Consider the following 19,738-nt stretch of genomic DNA (forward strand, 5'->3'; position numbering starts at 1 on the left):
AGGTTATATTTACATCTATTTGCATATATGTGTGAAAATAATCAGAAAGAGCCTATTGATTTGAGAGAGTGAGAGGGGTTGTGGGAGGGAATGGAAAGAGGACGGAGAAGGAGGGGAGTTCATATAATTATATTTCAATTAAAATATTTTAATTAAATCAACAACAACAACAGTGAGCTCAATTCCCAAAGTCCAGAAAAAGCATCGCATCTGTTCATTTATGATACTGTGTCTTTGTGGGCAGAGAATGACGTCATCCCTCACGGGTGGTTCCATTTTCATTTGTTGGAGACAGCACCTAGGTGTATTACAGAGCATTTTTTAAAATTAGGTATTTTCTTCATTTACAATGCTATCCCAAAAGTCCCCCCATAATCTCTCCCCCCCACTCCCACTTCTTGGCCCTGGCATTCCCCTGTATTGAGGCATATAAAGTTTGCAAGACCTATAGGTCTCTCTTTCCAATGATGGCCGACTAGGCCATCTTCTGATACATATGCAGCTACAAACACGAGCTGGGGGGTGGGGGTGGGGTGGATACTGGTTAGTTCATATTGTTGTTCCACCTATAGGGTTGCAGATCCCTTTAGCTCCTTGGGTACTTTCTCTAGCTCCTCCATTGGGGGCCCTGTGATCCATCCAATAGCTGACTGTGAGCATCCACTTCTGTGTTTGCTAGGCCCCGGTAAAGCCTCACAAGAGACAGCTATATCTGGGTCCTTTCAGCAAAATCTTGCTAGTGTATGCAATGGTGTCAGCGTTTAGAAGCTGCTCATGGGAAGGATCCCTGGATACGGCAGTCTCTAAATGGTCCATCCTTTCATCACAGCTATGAACTTTGTCTCTGTAACTCCTTCCCTGGGTGTTTTGTTCCCAATTCTAAGAAGGGGCACAGTGTCCACACTTTGGCCTTCATTCTTCTTGAGTTTCATGCGTTTAGTAAATTGTATCTTATATCTTGGGTATCCTAAGTTTTGGGCTAATATCCACTTATCAGTGAATACATATTGTGTGAGTTCTTTTGTGATTGTGTTACTTCACTCAAGATGATGCCCTCCAGGTCCATCCATTTGGCTAGGAATTTCATAAATTCATTCTTTTTAATAGCTGAGTAGTACTCCATTGTGTAAATGTACCATAATTTCTGTATCCATTCCTCTGTTGAGGGACATCTGGGTTCTTTCCAGCTTCTGGCTATTATAAATAGGGCTGCTATGAACATAGTGGAGCATGTGTCCTTTTTACCGGTTGGGACATCTTCTGGATATATGCCCAGGAGAGGTATTGCTGGATCCTCCGGTAGTACTATGTCCAATTTTCTGAGGAACCGCCAGACTGATTTCCAGAGTGGTTGTACAAGCTTGCAATCCCACCAACAATGGAGGAGTGTTCCTCTTTCTCCACATCCTCGCCAGCATCTGCTGTCACCTGAGTTTTTGATCTTAGCCATTCTGACTGGTGTGAGGTGGAATCTCAGGGTTGCTTTGATTTGCATTTCCCTGATGATTAAGGATGCTGAACATTTTTTCAGGTGCTTCTCAGCCATTCGGTATTCCTCAGGTGAGAATTCTTTGTTTAGCTCTGAGCCCCATTTTTTAAGGGGTTATTTGATTTTCTAGGGTACAGCTTCTTGAGCTCTTTGTATATATTGGATATTAGTCCCCTATCTGATTTAGGATAGGTAAAGATCCTTTCCCAATCTGTTGGTGTCCTTTTTGTCTTATTGAAGGTGTCTTTTGCTGTACAGAAGCTTTGCAATTTTATGAGGTCCCATTTGTCGATTCTCGATCTTACAGCACAAGCCACTGCTGTTCTATTCAGGAATTTTTCCCCTATGCCCATATCTTTGAGGGTCTTCCCCACTTTCTCCTCTATAAGTTTCACTGTGCTTTGAGCTTCACTAAAGTTTCTTTAACGAATGTGGCTGCCCTTGCATTTGTAGCATAGATATTCTTAATTGAGAGTTCCTCTTAGAAGATTTTACCTTTGATGAGTATGAAGTGTCCCTCCTTGTCTTTTTTGATAACTTTGGGTTGGAAGTTGATTTTATTAGCTATTAGAATGGCTACTCCAGCTTGTTTCTTCAGACCATTTGCTTGGAAAATTGTTTTCCAGCCTTTCATTCTGAGTTAGTGTCTGTCTTTTTCCCTGAGATGAGTTTCCTATAAGCAGCAAAATGTTGGGTCCTGTTTGTGTAGCCACTCTGTTAGTCTATGTCTTTTTATTGGAGAATTGAGTCCATTGATATTAAGAGATATTGAGGAAAAGAATTGTTGCTTCCTATTATTTTTGTTCTTAGATTTGGCATTCTGTTCTTGTGGCTGTCTTCTTTTAGGTTTGTTGAAGGATTACTTTCTTGCTTTTTCTAGGGCATGGTTTCCATCCTTGTATTGTTTTTTTTTTTTTTTCTGTTATCATCCTTTGAAGGGCTGGACTCGTGGAAAGAATGTTTGAATTTGGTTTTGTCATGGAATACTTTGGTTTCTCCATCTATGGTAATTGAAATTTTGGCTGGGTATAGTAGCCTGGGCTGGCATTTGTGTTCTCTTAGTGTCTGTATAACATCTGTCCAGGATCTTCTGGCATTCATAGTTTCTGGTGAAAAGTCAGGTGTAATTCTGATAGGCTATGTTACTTGACTCTTTTTCCTTACTGCTTTTAATATTCTATCTTTATTTAGTGCATTTGTTGTTCTGATTATTATGTGTTGGGAGGAATTTCTTTTCTTCTGGTCCCGTCTATTTGGAGTTCTGTAGGTTCCTTTTATGTTCATGGGCATCTCTTTCTTTAGGTTTGGGAAGTTTTCTTCTATAATTTTGTTGAAGATATTTGCTGGCCCTTTAAGTTGAAAATCTTCATTCTCATCTACTCCTATTATCCATAGGCTTGGTCTTCTCATTGTGTCCTGGATTTCCTGGATGTTTTGAGTTAGGAACTTTTTGCATTTTGCATTTTCTTTGATTGTTGTGCTGATGTTCTCTATTGAATCTTCTGCACCTGAGATTCTCTCTTCCATCTCTTGTATTCTGTTGCTGATGCTCGCATCTATGGTTCCAGATTTCTTTCCTAAGGTTTCTGTCTCCAGCGTTGCCTTGCTTTAGGTTTTTCTTTATTGTGTCTACTTCCCTTTTTAGGTCTAGTATAGTTTTGTTCATTTCCATCACCTCTTTGGATGTGTTTTCCTGTTTTTCTTTAAGGACTTCTACCTGTTTGGTTGTGTTTTCCTGTTTTTCTTTAAGGACTTGTAACTCTTTAGCAGTGTTCTCCTGTATTTCTTTAAGTGAGTTATTAAAGTCCTTCTTGATGTCCTCTACCATCATCATGAGATATGCTTTTAAATTCGGGTCTAGCTTTTTAAGTGTGTGTGGGGCGGGGGCGGGGGGGACGGGACCCAGGACTGGGCGAGGTGGGAGTGCTGCGTTCTGATGATGGTGAGTAGTCTTGGTTTCTGTTAGTAAGATTCTTACGTTTGCCTTTCACCATCTGGTAATCTCTGGAGTTGGTTGTTATAGTTGTCTCTGGTTAGAGATTGTTCCTCTTGTGATTCTGTTAGCCTCTATCAGCAGACCTGGGAGACTAGCTCTCTTCTCTGAGTTTCAGTGGTCAGAGCACTCTCTGCAGGCAAGCTCTCCTCTTATAGGGAAGGTGCACAGATATCTGGCATTCGAACCTCCCTCCTGGCAGAAGATGAAGGCCCGAAACAGGACCTGTCCCAGAAGCTGTGTTGCTTCGGCCTGTCACAGAAGCTGTTAGCTTCTGTAGTCCACACTCTCACCTGCACAAACTAGTCTCTAGTCTCCGAGGGATCTGGGTAGCAAGATGGCTCCCCCAGATGCTCTGCCAAAGCTCTCCCAGGCAGGGTGGACACCTCTCCTCTGGCAGGGAAGATGCCCGGATGTCTGGATCCAGAAAAGGGATCTGTCTCAGAAGCTGTCTTCTAGGGACCTTAGGGGTGTCCGCCAACTCTGTGCCCAGGTGACCCAGTGCTGGTGCCAACCAGAAGGGACTTGTGACCCTGGTCAGGCCGGGTTTCCTGCTTTCCTAATGCTGTCTCAGGTCCCGCATGATTGGATTGGAACAGAAGTTGTGTTCCACTCACTGGTGGTTCTAGATTCTCTAGGGGACCTTGGGGGTGTCCGCCAACTCGGTGCTCAAGGTGACCCGGTGCTGGTGCTGACCCGAAGGGTTACAGAGCATTTTTGGTGTTATCTTGGATTAAGCAGGTCCAGTCCATAATAGCTGAAGTGTCAGGAAGGAAGTCTAGCATGGGAGGTCAAATTCTGGACAACAGTCTCTGAGGCTCTGGTAGCTTGATCCAGAGCTTGATCAGCACAGTACACTCTAGTGTTCCCAGCAGTGTGTCAGATTCAGATGCTGAAAATCAGAGTCAATGACAGAGACACTAAAGAATGTACCACTCAAGAAGTGCCTTTCGAGAGTGGTTACAAGAGAGGTCATATGCTCTGCTGAGGAAGACATTCAAAGGTGAAGTTGTCTTCCCAAGCTATATTTGAATCTCCATTTGTATGGAAACCTGTTCTTGTCTGGCTGATCATGATTCGTACAGACGAAGCAGGACTTCTCAGTTTTGTTTTATGTGTATGAACGAACATTTTGCCTGCATGTGTGTCTGCCCCTCACATGTATGCCTGGTGGCCTCAGAAGACAGAACAGGACACTCATTGGATGACTTGGCACTGGAGTTACAATTAAATGTAAGATGCCATGTGGGTGTTGGGGACTGAATCTAGGTCAACTGGAAGAGCAGTTTGTGCTCCAAAACACTGTGCCCTCTCTCCATCCCCCAAAGCAAAGCAAGAGTTTTAAAGATGAAGCACTACTGTTTGAATCAGGTGGTTTTATGTTTATCAGTTAATTACTTTTAGTTTAAAGAAAAAGGAGAAGCTGAGAAATACTGGATCAGGAACTAGGCTGGGTACTAGTGCTTACGACTTAAGGGTCAGAGCAGGTAATGGAACCAAAGGATAAACTAGACAGCATGTTAGGAAATCAGGGCAGAAGCATGGGTCCTGGTAGCCTTCCAGATAGATAGACTCAGATTCCAACAGTCACAGAATATAAATATGTGTTTACCAAAATTAGACAAGGATGAGGGACTCCACCTTCAGGATTCATAGTGTTCAGTTTGTGCAACCGAAGAGCATCTTTAATTGGTGAATAAATCCCAACAGTGATAGCTAGTACACAGGAACAGCTATAGATGTCTGAGAGGCTATCACTCTGGGCCATGTGCACAGCTCTTTCCATTGCCCACCATGCCAGCATATGTTTCTGATGTTTACAGCTTCAGAAAGGTGGGAAAATAAAATAGGAACGCTCGCTGAGTGTGAATCCTAGAGTCTGTAAGATGTCAATAGTAATGTTCACCCTGTGCCAGGCAACCTCAATTATGTATTCCAGAACAGCACAGCTCAGTGAAGTTCTTGAAATCTCATGTTCTCCTGTCTGTTTTTTAAAACAAAACTGCGTGCAATATTCCAAGGACTTAGACATGATCCTCATAGGGATATCCCACCAGGAGCCATCTTGTATGAATTTGTGTTTGATCCTTGGTCTCTGATATTATGCTCTGAGCGCGATGAAGCACGGAGAGGGTGGTGTGGTTACTGACAGCCGGTTTGGCTTACTTGATGGGAAAAGATCATTTTTTAAAGTCTTCAAAAACTCTGCTTGTAAAGGCTGTGAGCCTCGCATCCACCATCTTTAAGAAGTCTTTACTATTTTGTAAACTTGTAGACTGTGACGATGTATGCCTGTTAAGCATACATTGTACTTTGTACAGATGTACCCAGGAGCAGTGGGGGTGGATTCACTGATAAGATGGTGCACAGTTCTTGTTGAGTTTAGTAATGCAATGTTGGAACCATAAGCCTGGTAAGTTCAGAGATGGGTTTTCCTTGGCTTCCATGTCTTTCTATTACCTCACCAGCTCGTGGCAGTTGGAAGATGGTTGTTGAATGTTAGAGTATTTCTGTTTTGTTTTATTTTGATACAGTTTTTACGATAAGAGTAGGTATCCTGTCACTATCAACAGGTGACTTGCGTACTCAGGCATAATCTTTTCTGATCTGAACACACAGATGAAGCAAAGCAAATGACAGAAAGGAGTCCATGAAAAGTAGGAATTAGTCAAATCACGTCATCAGTAGCCAATAAATAAACACTAAGGATTCCTCCAGCTTCTCTGTTCCTCCATGACTATTAGTAAGTTGCCCTACTTAGCATTTAGTGCTAAGTGCATCAATCGTTTATACTCTTGTCCTCAAGGATCCTGACCCTTTGGTGGGCTAAATAACTGGCCTGTAAGATCTCTCTCTCTCTCTCTCTCTCTCTCTCTCTCTTTCTCCCCTTCCCTCTCTCTCTGTCCCTCTCCCTCTCTCTCCTCCCTTTCCTTTCTTCCCCCATCTCCCTCCCTCCCTCTTTCTGTCTGCCTCCATCCCTTATTCCCTCCCTCCCTCCCTCCTTCTGTCTTTCCCTTCTTCTGTAAATCAATCTCCATGTGTCTCTCTCCTCTCTCTCTCTCTTTTTTCTTTGTAAAAAAAAAAGACATTACATCTTTTTTTTTTTAAACAATCGATGAATGTTTTGTGCAGAATCTGTTTTGTGTTTGGGTAAGTTACTTTAGTTCTAAATATTTCTTCTTTCTGTCTTTGTTCTCTCATGCCATACAGGTGTATAGTTCCCAGGGAGTTAATAGCCACAGCTTTTCTTTGTAGCTTTGTTAGATGCAACTGCTTTTGAAGGTCCTTTCTTGCTGTGACTGTTGCAGTTTCCGTTCTGAGAGCAACTTAAGCTGTTATATGTCGTGCCTTCTGTCACCATGAATAGACAGGACCATAGAATTAAACTACTCGTGAGTGTGGAGGTGCAGTGAGCTCTAGTGTGCGGAGAGAAGTAGAGGGCTGCTGAGATGGCTCTCAGGAAAAGTGTTTGCTGCACACACCTGAGAATGTGAGTTCACCCTCATTTAAAAAAAAATAATAAAGCCATGTACTGCAGTGTACTCCTGTCACTCCAACAATGGTGGACTGAGACAGGTGGCTCCTGGGGAATTTCTGGCTTCTGCCTGAGCTCCAAGTTCAGTGAGAATTTATCTCAGAAAATAAAGTGGAGGATAATGAAGCAGTATTAACCAAACACACAGAATGGGTGAACACACTCACACACAGAAAAATGAAAAAAGGAGGGGGAGGGGAGAGAGAGGGGGGGAGATCAGCATCAACAGAAGGTGTCTGTTCCTAAAATCTAAGGAAATTTGATCCGAAACGTGGAATTCTAATTTGGTATTTAAACTATGCTAAAATGATGTGTCTTCAAAGCTCTGGGTTACCTCCATCCTTAACAAGTCCCTGTTTGAATAAATGAGAGATATGCAGATGCTTCTGAGATTCGTATTGATAGCATAGTTGGCAGAGGACAAATTTACATTAAGCATATGATAATGTCCTGATATATTTGTGACTGAGGATATCTGTCCTTGGGAAAGTGTCAATTTACATTCTGATGCTGGCTTTTGTTGTTGCTATAGAAAGTCATTGAATTTTGTGAGCATCATTTTTCTCGCGTGTAAAACAACAACAACAACAAAAAAAATACAGAACTGAACTGATTGTCCTTTGCAAGTTATTGTTAGATTAACAGATAACGTATATAACTGGGCATCATAACGTGTGTGTTTAATATGTATGTCATTTTCATGGGATATATTTTATGTGTTCAGTATCCCCCTTGTCTCTTTCTGTTATTGTTCTGTTCTTGGGAACCTGCCCTCCCCATATTGAAATTTGCCCAAGGTCACAAGTGAGTTTCGGAGACTCAAATCTAGTTCTTTCAGACTCAGCCCCCTGTTTCTGTGTCACCTTGTCACCCTGCATTACATCCTTTTGGCGCGACACACCAGTGGTTTGGGGGTGGTTGCTCTTCTCAGCCCCTCACAGGGAGCCCGATATCTGGAATGTTCTCCCAAATGTCTCCCTCCATTACTTCTCTGAAAGTCGTACTCATTTTGATTCATGCGGATCAGAGTGAAGCTCCCAGGGAGCCTGTATTCTTAGCCTCTAAACCTGATTTCTGCTCTGAGTAAAACGTTACTGAGTGGCTATAAAAGGAATCTGCATCGACTGTGTTATACCTAAATATGAAAGGTTGACCGTTCCTAAGGGAGGGGTATGAATTTAATTCAATCCCAGAAGTGAATGCAGGAGTTTTGAGACTGAATCTGAAGAAGGCAAGGTCTGCTTGTTAGGGTAATAGGAAGGGCCTGATGTTCTAGAGTCAGAGACCATTGATGTGTAAGCCTCATCCCTACTAGTAGGAATGCCATGATGATGATGATGAGGAGGAGGAGGAGGAGGATGACAACCACCACCACCACCACCATCATCATCATCATATGATAGCTCCAGACTTTGAATAGTTCAGTTTGCCAAGAGTATTACTTTTCACAAGAAGTGCTGTAAGTCTTTAAAATATGCTAAATATGTTCTTAAAACACAAGCTTACTTTTCCTTTCTACTGAATTTCTGTTTAAATAGCACAAGAAAGGGAGACTCGCAGATACAGTTACGTGTCACTGTGACTCTGAGACTGCCTCTGACTGTGGTTATGTTATTGGAAAGCAAGGACTGGTATCACGAATGTAAATAGTCATACGTGTACCCAAAAGTGAAATGCCCACCCTTTTAGTTTATAGTAGAACAAGAGAATTGCAGGAGGGGAGGAGAAAGAGGAGAAGGTAAAAAGAAAGAAAGAAAGAAAGAAAACAGCCCACTTATTTAAATGAGAACACAAACTGACCAAGTGAAATAAATTTATGCATTGACTAACTGCTGAAAATTTATATATGTAATTTTATATGAGTATATCTTATATATGTAATTTAAATATATATATAATTTATATATACATATATAATTTAGATATATAATATGTATATACCATATAAATATATATTCATATGTGTGTATATATGAATATATATGTATATATACATATGTGTGTGTATATATATGTATTATGTATATATATATATATATATATATATGTGTGTGTGTGTGTGTGTGTGTGTGTGTGTGTGTGTATGAAATGTGGAGGGTACCATGTCAGCTTGTTGTAGAATGCCACTTCAGCTACATCAGTTTTCACAAGCATAGTGGCGGGTCCCATCTCCAGGGCTGGTGTTGTAGAGGTGTTGCAGTGTTAGAGGTACTTTTACTGATGGTTTCTAAGGCACAGTTACCAGTGAGTGCTGGACTTGAAACCTCACAGTTGCTTGTGTGCACTCTACACTCAGCCACTAGCAAGGTTCCTGAGCTCAAAACCAAGCCACTCTAATTCAAAGGACATTTTTATTCTACAGGACTAGGACAACAAAGATATTTCTAACACACTTGCACTTAGTACACACTCTCTGCCTGTTTGACATGGTCTGATATATATTACATTTGTTCAGACAATTCATGACTCTAAAAGTGTAACACAAACGAACGACAACCTCCCTGGTGCGGTTGCTTACTTGGCATTGTTGTTTGCTTGTATTCTAGAACGCAGATCAACTTCACGGTGGCCATTGATTTCACAGCATCAAATGGTGAGTGCTACCACCCGTGTCTGGTACGTGTCCCAATTAAGTGACAAGTTTTTATTTTCATTAAAATTTCATATTATCTTTCTTTACTTTAACCTTCTACAACCGTCTAGACATGTGAAATTCACTTGAACTATCAAAAATACAACAGATTAATTACATGTTGATCCACTTTATTATTTTGTATTTCTTTCAAAGGAATAAATTTTTTAGATGCAGTGAAGCCCCTTCTGTATCTGAACCATTTTCTCAAGCACGTCTAACTATAGCTCCCACTCAGCCTCTGTGCGTACTTACTCCTGTAAATGGGGTTCAGCCATAGTTTTTTAATCACGTTTAAACATCTCTACATCTAATTCACTAAATAGGATTGATGTATAATGCTTTGGTATGGACATTAATGATTCATGTAAAAATATTTTAAGGAGGGTCTGGAGAGATGTCTCAGGGGTTAAGAACACTGCCTATTCTTCCAGAGGTCCTGAGTTCAATTCCCAGCAATCACATGATGGCTCATAACTTTATATAATGAAATCTGGTGCCCTCTTCTGGGCTGCAGGCATACATACAGTTAGAACACTGAGTAAACAATCAATAAATATATCTTTAAAAAATATTTTAAGGAGGAAAAATAATGGAGATTTAATGTTATCCCGAACCAAGTTTATATTTGAATGGGATGACTATTTGAATCGATTATATTATATCCCAAATTATTATTATCTTTTATCATTATTATCTCCTATTTCGTCTATTACTATTTGTATATGTGTATCTGTAGGGTGCACATGTGTGAGAATGAGTGGACCTATGTCAGAGCCCATGGACAGAGGTCAGTGGACAACTCTTAGAAGTCAGTTCTGTGAATCAGTTGTGAGATCCAGGCTTACACACCTACCGCTGTTAACCACTGAGTTATCTTGCAAGCCGTCATCCTTTAATTTTGCCAGAAGCTGACATTAGTTGATATTTGCCTACAGGTGGCTTCCAAACTACCAAAGTTAGAACGGTTCAACTTTACACGGCAAGAAGGCAGTGCAGTTTCATTAGTGGCTCTGCTCAGGACTTTTCATCTAATCATCTTCTTGAACTTAGTGGTACTATGTGATGTTTATTCTTCAGTGACATCAAGCCGCTGCAGCAGCAGCAAGATGCAGCTCCCTGGGTTACAGGATCACTCCGAAGATGGATGCTGCCCTGTGCAATTGAGAGTCACTCAGATATGTTGCAGGATTAGGAGTGTAATTTACAGTATCTTCAGTATCCACTGTGTTTATAAGATTATGCCTGTCTTAGTTAGGGTTACTATTGCTGCGACAAGACACCATAACCCAAGCAAGTCTGGGGGAAAGGGCTTTATTTGCCTTGTTCCTCCATAGCACTGTTTATCATTGGAGGAAGTCAGGACAGGAACTCAAACAGGGCAGGAACCTGAAGTCAGGAGCTGATACAGAGGCCACGGAGAGATGCTGCTTACTGGCTTTTTCTTCACTGCTTGCTCTTTTTGTTTGTCTTTGTTTGTTTGTTTTGCCTTGTATTTTTCAAGACAGGGTTTCTCTTTGTGTAGCCCTGACTGTCCTGAAACTTACTCTTTAGACCAGGATGGCCTTGAACTCAGAGCTCCATCTGTTTCTGCCTCCTGAGTGCTGGGATTAAAGACGTGCACACCTGCACCACCCTGCAATCAGCCTGCTTACTTACAGAACCTAGAATCACAAGCCCAGAAGTGTGCCCACTCATTGAAGGGCAAGATCCTCCCACAAAAATAAGTAATTAGGAAAATGCCTTACAGGCTTGCCTACAGCCCAGTCTTATGGAGGCATTTTATTAGTCGTGGCTCCCTGCTCTCAGTGGACTCAAACCTGTGTCAAGCATAAAACAAAGCAGCACACCGCCCTCGTGTGTGTTGAGGAGCCTCTGTAGATTTTTTTTTTCCTAATTACTCATTGTGTCTACAGCTCCCGTACTGTCTCTTTAAGTTTCTCTTACATTAACCCACCTTTCACAGATATGACTTTTAGGAACCCATCAGCATCCAAAATGCACCTAAATCCAACCTTCCTCCTGTTCAAGCTTGCAGAGTTGAGCAAACCCAGTTCTTCAAGACAGTTTATGGACAATGCGTTGTTGACTCATTCATACAAAAGCTAGAGCTCCAGCTAACAAGGACAGTTCTACCAGCTCACCTCTTGTCCTGTGTGCAAACTTATTCTTCAGCATTATGTCTTCAGAGAGTGATCTTGACTTGTGTCTAGCAATTACGGTCCATACAAGTAACTCTGCTTAAGTCCAATGGGTCGAAATAACTAGGCCTTGTCCTACTTGTGGATTTTAGGCCAACTAAGAGAACCAATTGTCTATTCAGCAGAAAGACCCTGCCCGCCATTGACACTCACTTGAGATAATGACAACCCAAACAATGTGTAACAAGCAACCAAATTAGCAATCAAGAGAACTACCTACACAGCTTATCTACTGAACATCCTCCACTCCAAGAAGCCTCTTGGATAGAGTCTACCAGATATTTAAACAGTAGTTAATGCCAGCCTTTCACAAGCTGTCCCAGAAAACAAAGAAGGAAGGGCATCTGCCCGTTCCCGCTGTGAGGTCGTTACTAATCTGATGCCCCCCCCAAAAAAAAAAAACAACAAAAACCCCGAGACAATGACGTCATTTAAAAAAGAAAACTTAAAAAGAAAATCACCTTTTATGGACACACGTGCATAAAAATACTCAGTAAAATAACTGAAGCCAGCAGCGTATGACATATATCATCTGCTCATTTTTTCTCCAGTTTTCTCATATTCACACTACCACATGATATTACTCAATTTTTCAATATTAAGAGTTTGAAAATGAACCTCTCCTATGGTACTGAGAAATTATTTGATATATTTCTTTTTGGCATTTATTATTAGATATTTTCCTCATTTACATTTCAAATGGTATCCCCAAAGCCCCCTATTCCCTCCCCCTGCCCTGCTCCCCAACCCATCCACTCTCGCTTCCCGGCCCTGGCATTCCCCTGTACTAGGGCATATGATCTTCGCATTTGATATATTTCTACATGTCTGTGGTATACACTTTCTAACCATGCAGAGAAAAACTACGAAAAACCTATGGTTAACATCACCCTGAAGGGTGAAAAACTGGATGATTTCTCTTTGAGGTGGGAAACAAGACAAGAATCTCTGACATTTTCCTGTCCACATTGTACTAGATGCTATTGTTATGGAAATTAGACAAAAATCATTTAAAATATTGATACTGGAAATAAACAGAAATAAAACGAAACTGTTTTTGCAGACATTCTGTATATGCAAAATGCCAACAAGTGCACTAGAATGTTTTATAACTTGTCATGACTCGAACAACACCATAGGACAGAAGATAAATGTAAACATCACCTCTTTTCCTGTACTTTATCAAGAAAAAAAAATCACACAATGAAAATAGGAAGATAATTTCACCTATGCTAATATTTTAAAAAATAAAAGAAAACAGAAATGCATTTAAAATTACATATAAATTTTATAAACTGAAGACTATATTCTCATAAGAATGTCAAGAGAAATTACATATCAAAATTTAAAAATTTTCTTTTGGATGGTAAGACCATCTTCCTCCAGGTGATTGACAGATTTGATACAATATCAGAATCCAAAAGGTTGTATTTTAGAAAAGGAAAACTTTATTAAGTTATGTGGTATTGCAAAGGTTGAGAAAAGCCAAAGCCAATGAGAAAGAAGAACACCAAATATGATTGGATGGAAAAAATAATGGTATTTTTCACAAGCCATGCACAAAGGGAAGAAAAAACAGACATGCTCCAAGCTGTTAATTAGTAAAATTTTCAGAAAAGAAAAGAAAAGAAAAGAAAAGAACAAAAAGCAAACAAACAAAAAACCCCTAAAAGTAACAACCAAAAAACAAAAAGCAAACCAAAAGTAAGAAAACAAAATGACAAAATGCAGAACAGCCTTGATGGCTGTGGGCGTGGCATCCAGTTCCTACAGGTGACACCAAGGACACGCTCAATGTAAGGAAAATAAAGTGAGTGGTATCCAAATGACAGCATTCATGTTGCAAATCATACTATCCAAACAGACCACAAGCCAGAAGGGTAGCAAGTAAGGTCTGTAAAAACTTTAATAATTCAATAAAAAGACATTCAGAACTTAAAAGTAGGCAAACGGAGACAGCAAGATGGCTCAGTGGATAAGAGTGCTTTCTGCCAAGCTTGAGTTCGAACCTGAATGGTAGATGGAGAAAAGCAACTCCCACAAATTGTCATCTGACCTACACACACACACACACACACACACACAATGTCACATAAATAAATAGATAAATATTTAAAATAAAATAAGAGTAGGCAAATAATCTGAACACACTTGTGGGGAATTGCAGGCTGGTCTCCAGTTGAGGTTAGGCCTGAACCCCAAAAATGGTGATAATTCACCTTCATGACATGGTAGGTGTTCCATCATGCTCCTGGAAATCTGGCCCCTGCCTAAGTTACTGCCCCCCAAAGCCCCCACAAAAGAAGCATAGACAGTCTCTGCTCATCAAGGCTGCGCTCACTCTTGAAAGTGTTGGGAATTTCTCTTCCCCCATCCCTCTCTTCCATAACCCTGGTGGCTTTAGCAAAGTAGCTCCAGGAATCCCAGGTAAGGCTGCCCCTTGCCACCCCCCGAAGAGTGGGTCAGAGACTTGAATGCCCACCCAGGGATGAGTGGAAGGTAGATAGTATCTCTCCCACACCTGACAGACCAGAGAATAGGTAAAACTCTGGCAGGGTGTGGGTCTTCCCCTTCCCCAGGGCATCCCCTGGGGCCCTCCCCTTCCCCAGGGTATCCCCTGGGGCCCTCCCCTTCCCCAGAGCATCCCCTGGGCCCCCTTTTTAGTTCCAACACACATTCTTGCTCCAAATGAGATATAAAAAATTATTCTTGACATACTTTGACTTCAGGGTAGGTAAACCAGAATTATAGATGGATACCGTCCCACCTCCATGAAAATGGCAAAAACCAGTTTGTTGACCAAGATATGGTTGAGAACTAGAGAAACTGGACCCTTCGCAATACTATGGATGTTGATTGTATAACTGCTTTGGAAAACAATTTGGCACTTACTCAAATTGTAGTATTCAGAGTCAGCGTATAAACCGGAAATTTCACTCCATGGTATATATCCAAGAAAAATGAAGACATATAGCAAGAAAACATGTATGGGAATATTCTCAGAAGCATAGTGGCCAACAAACAAACAAACAAACAAACAAAACAAAACAAAACAAAAACCACTTGTTAAGAGGTTTGTGAGACATGAAGTCAGATGTTCAGTCTGTGATGGATTTCTTGTTATTATAATCATTGATACTATTAGTTAAACTCCATGTCATCCAGCAACGATCATTTTCCATCTTCGTAGGCATTGCTGAAGGCACAGGGCAGATTCCGACAAGGTCACAGACTCGAGGAGCTGAGTATTTTTAATTGGCAGTTTTGTAGAACAGAACAAAAGAGACACAGGGGCAGGGAAAGGAAAGGCAAGAAGAGCCAAAAGAAACAAGAAATAATGTTTGCTGTTTATGAGACATAACTAAAAGAGAAAGTGAATTCAGGACTAGGTGAAAGGTACAGTGAGAAAGATGGTATAGAGTGAGGAGTCAGGTCTGGCCAAAGGTGTTGCATAGGGACACACAGGAAATGATAATTATGAGTATTGGAACCTGAAATAAAAAAAACTACGATATTGTTACAAATCTGTCACCTGACAAAGTTACGTTTTAATCCATTTTCTGTCCTTAGGAAACCCTGCCCAGCCGACTTCTCTCCACTATATGAACCCTTACCAACTGAATGCCTATGGAATGGCACTGAAGGCTGTAGGAGAAATCGTTCAAGATTATGACAGCGATAAGATGTTCCCAGCCCTGGGTTTTGGTGCAAAGCTGCCTCCAGATGGAAGGATATCTCACGAGTTTGCCCTGGTAATGATGCATTAAAAGTATTTGAGGGCTTGAAAAAAACCTCACCTGCCAGCTATTTCAGTATTGATTTTTCTGTTTCTCCTCTGAATGTGTAGGAGGTCTTGTTGACTCTAAACCCTTCTCCGTTTTCATAATAGTTCACTTAGAAGAATGGCCATCCTATAAAAGACAGATTATCACTAAGTCTGCCTAAAGAACCTTCGTCATGCACAGTAGGTCTATTCTGGGTATTCATCACTACATGACAAATGTCCCTAAAAGTGAAGAGATGTAAAATAACACAGGTGTGTTAAACCCATTCTCTATGCATCAGGACGGAGATCAAAGTATAACTGGATAAGCACAGTTGTTCCTTTGTTCCTTTGCCTGTTTTAAGTATCAGGCCTCAGCCTAGCTCAAGAATAATCTGTCTAAGGTGATGTTTCTGAGGCTCCCTTCTGGATATTGGTCCAGATCCCCGGGTCTTATGTGCATCAGGTGTTATGTGGCGGATGTATACCGTGATGGTTTCTTTGCCTGGGCTCATTATCTGATGCCTGAGATGGGACGGCTGAGGCAGCTGGAGTTGCCTCTTACACACAGGTTATCACTGGCTTCATCCTAGTATAGCAGCCGACTCATAGCATTCAGATCTCCAACAGGTCGTCACTTTTCTTGGGTGTTCTGGACTCTGGGTCAGAACCCCCAGACCCATTAGATCACAAGCTTAGAAGCTCTAAAATGCTACACTATTTTTATGAAGTGAATTAATGATGCCAGTACAGGTTTCAAGGTAGGGCAATTAATTCTGACTTCACAGTGGAAAGACTATTGAGGGCTGCGTGGCTATCTTTAACTGATTATCCTTCTGTATGCCTGATAAAAGGAGTAATTGTATTAAACTAAATGAAGTTATTAATTTTCCATGAAAAGTCCTCTTCCCCTTTGAGTGTTATTATTCATTTCTCTTTCCCTCTCATTCTGGCCTCCTCTGCTTCTCCTGTCTTCACATTTAATCTGTGGAATCAAACCAATGTTGTATTACACTGTTAGGGAAGGTTTAGAGAAAATTACACCTAAACCAGATTCTTTAAAACCCAGGTTTTATTTTAAGACAAATATTGCTGTGATCTGAATGCATCTTAATTAAAGTTCTGGTGTTGCAGGTATTGACAGAACTAAGAGACAAACTTACTAAGAGATGGCAGTTCAGAATCCAACAGGATCGCATCCCAACCTTGTTTTTCTGTCTTTTTTGCTTTAATTGTTTTGTTTGTTTGTTTGTTTGTTTTATTAGATTTTTTTTTAATTTACATTTCAAATGTTATCCCCTTTCCCCATCTCCCCTCCAGAACCCCCCTATCCCATCCCCTCTCCTCCTGCTTCTATGAGGGTGTTCCCCCACCCACCCACTCCAGCCTTCCCACTCTGGCATTCCCTTACACTAGGGCATGGAGCCTTCACAGGACCAAAGGCCCCTCCTCCCATCGGTGCTCAACAAGGCCATCCTCTGCTATGTATGCAGCTGGAGCCATGGGATCCTCCATGTATACTCTTTGGTTGGTGGTTTAGTCCCTGAAAACTCTGTGAGGTCTGGTTGGTTCATACTGTTGTTCTTTCTATGGGGTTGCAAACCCCTTCAGCTCCTTCAGTCCTTTCTCTAACTCCTCCCTTGGAGACCCTGTGATCAGTACAATGGTTGGCTGCAAGCATCTGCCTCTGTATTTGTCAGGCTCTGACACAGCCTCTCAGGAGACAGCCATATCAGGCTCCTGTGAGCATGCACTTGTTGGCATTCACAATAGTGTCTGGGTTTGGTGACTGTATATGGGATGGATCCCCAGGTGGGGCAGTCTCTGGATGGACTTTCCTTCAGTCTCTGCTCCATACTTTGTCTCTGTATTTGCTCCCAGGAATATTTTGTTCCCCTTTCTAAGAAGGACTGAAGCATCCACACTTTGGTCTTCATTTTTCTTGAGCTTCAGGTGGTCTGTGAATTGTATCTTGGGTGTTGCTCCCCTTCTGGGTCTCCCCTCCAAGAGTTCACCCCTCTCCTTTGCCTCTGAGAGGGGTGCTCCCGGACCCAGTTCTGTCACCCATCCACCCACCCCCATCTCACCACTCTCACATCCTCCTTCCCTGCGGGCATCAAGCCTCTACAGACTAGCCCCTGTATGCTCTTTAGTTGGTGGTTTAGACTCTCGGAGCTCTGAGGGATGTAGGTGTCTGTATACACCTCTGCTCTTAGCCATTATTAAACTATAGCTCACACATAATAATGTGTAAGATAATGTGTTTTCTCAATATATGCACATGAATATGTGTATATATATATATATATATATATGCACATGCATATGCATGCATGTGCACATATACATGTATACAAACGTATGTACATGCAAACACAGATGAATACATGCATACACCCATATTTGCATGCTCACATATATGTCATGTGTACACACATACATGTATCACACACAAAAGCTTTTATATGAACAGTTAGTCTTTCCCCACATGTTTTCATGAGTATCTGTTCATTTCTATATTTCTATATTCATTCTTGCTTTTACATTACATCACCCACACAATCTTAGGAAATTAATTATAGGGAAGGAATCATCGTTTTCTTCCCTGAAATAGTCCACTCATCACACTACCAACATCATTTAAAAGTAAGTATCTTTTGGGGGTTTTCATGTGTCTCAGAGAATTAAAATCTTCCAGAAACTTAAAATATCATGAAGTCACTTGGGTGAGGCTCAACAAGGGCTGGATCTATTTTAAAGCCCAGAGAAGGGGTGATTTTGTTCAACTAAATGAGCTTAGTGATTTCTTTCTACATAGTTCTCACCTTTGTGCATAAATTTCGCCTTTTATCTCCTTTTCTCCTTCTTCTTAACCCTTATTCATTATTGAAGCCCAATCCATAAAACTGTCTGTCTACTGCTAAGAATGAACTGTTCATTATTTGACCTGTAAGCTCTCCTTGAAACCCAATTCAAAATTCCCAAGATAGCCATCATAGCCTGTGAAATCTATGAAAAGAAATGGCCTTGCATGTTGTTAAAGAAACAGGAGTAACATTGAGTCTAATGGTAATAAACCAAAGATAGTATTGCATGGTGGTTATATTTTCTGTTTTCAGAGCACTTTTGTCTTCCTGGGTAAAATAAATACTACTTAATAAGTCTTCCCTGAGATAATAACATACATACAATATCACTGTAATCAATTTTAAGAGACAGAACTTGATCTCCTGCAAACTTTGTTGAAGAAATTAGTTTTAAAATCATTTTATAACTTCTTACAACTTAGTCATTAAGGATGAAATATAATCTTTGTAACAGCTAAAATGTTTTAACTAATCTGATTAATACAAAGCACATATTCTTAAAAAGATAAGACTTTGCATTCCAACGCATTCTTATCATCCCCAGATGTGAGGAAATCTTGGGCCACTTCTTATGGCAGGAGAACTAATTCAGAAAGCCGCCTTTCAGCAATCCATGGTGATAAGCAAAACATACAGTGGCTGTCTTTCCACTACCAAAGGAGGGAAGATGGTGACCTTGTAGTTTCATTTCCAGGGGAGGAGAAGAAAGAGTTCCACAGAAATACAAGCCCCCAGTGAAAAGGTGAAATGAAAATACTGTTCATAGAACTAGCTTAGAACTATCCTAGTTTGTAAGTGCTCCCTTAAGGCAGATATATAATACACTTTCTTCTATGCCTAAAATCAGTAATGAGTTTTAATTTTAATTAGCTTAACCCTTTCAAGGGAAAAGAGCATCATAAAATCTTATTTAATAGAAGATAAAGTAGGTCAGCTCGGAGCTGGAAAGATGACTGAGTTAGGAAAAGTGTTTTCTGTGAAAGCTAGAGGACCTGAGTTCAAATCCCTAGCCCCCATGTAAGTAAAATCACCAATAGAAAGCTGGGCCTACTGGTCTACCCATAATCCCAGCACTGTGCATAGAGACTGGAGGATCCCTGAGGCATTATAGCCAGCTAGGCTAGCAAGAAATGGTGATGTCCAGGATCATCAGAAAACCCTATCTCAAAAAATAAGGTGAGTTGCTACTGTAAAAGATAACCAATATAAATATCTGGCCCAGGCACATGTGAATGCACACACACAGCCACACATTCAC

At 40.9% G+C, this 19,738-nt stretch overlaps 1 protein-coding gene across 5 annotated transcripts in view; it reads left to right on the forward strand.

Annotated features, from left to right (window-relative positions):
- Positions 1-19,738, forward strand: part of Cpne8 (copine 8) — a 193,788-nt gene that overhangs the window by 148,919 nt on the left and 25,131 nt on the right. For all 5 annotated transcript variants that reach the window (XM_021183655.3, XM_029469851.2, XM_029469850.2 and 2 more), the window contains 2 exons: positions 9,564-9,610; positions 15,421-15,602. In XM_021183655.3, the coding sequence (XP_021039314.1) occupies positions 9,564-9,610; positions 15,421-15,602 (229 nt within the window). The remainder of the gene's footprint in view (positions 1-9,563; positions 9,611-15,420; positions 15,603-19,738) is intronic.

Source organism: Mus caroli, unplaced genomic scaffold (assembly GCF_978045245.1).
Source record: "Mus caroli unplaced genomic scaffold, Mus_caroli_1 scaffold_16, whole genome shotgun sequence".
In the NCBI taxonomy this organism is placed as follows: Eukaryota; Metazoa; Chordata; class Mammalia; order Rodentia; family Muridae; genus Mus; species Mus caroli.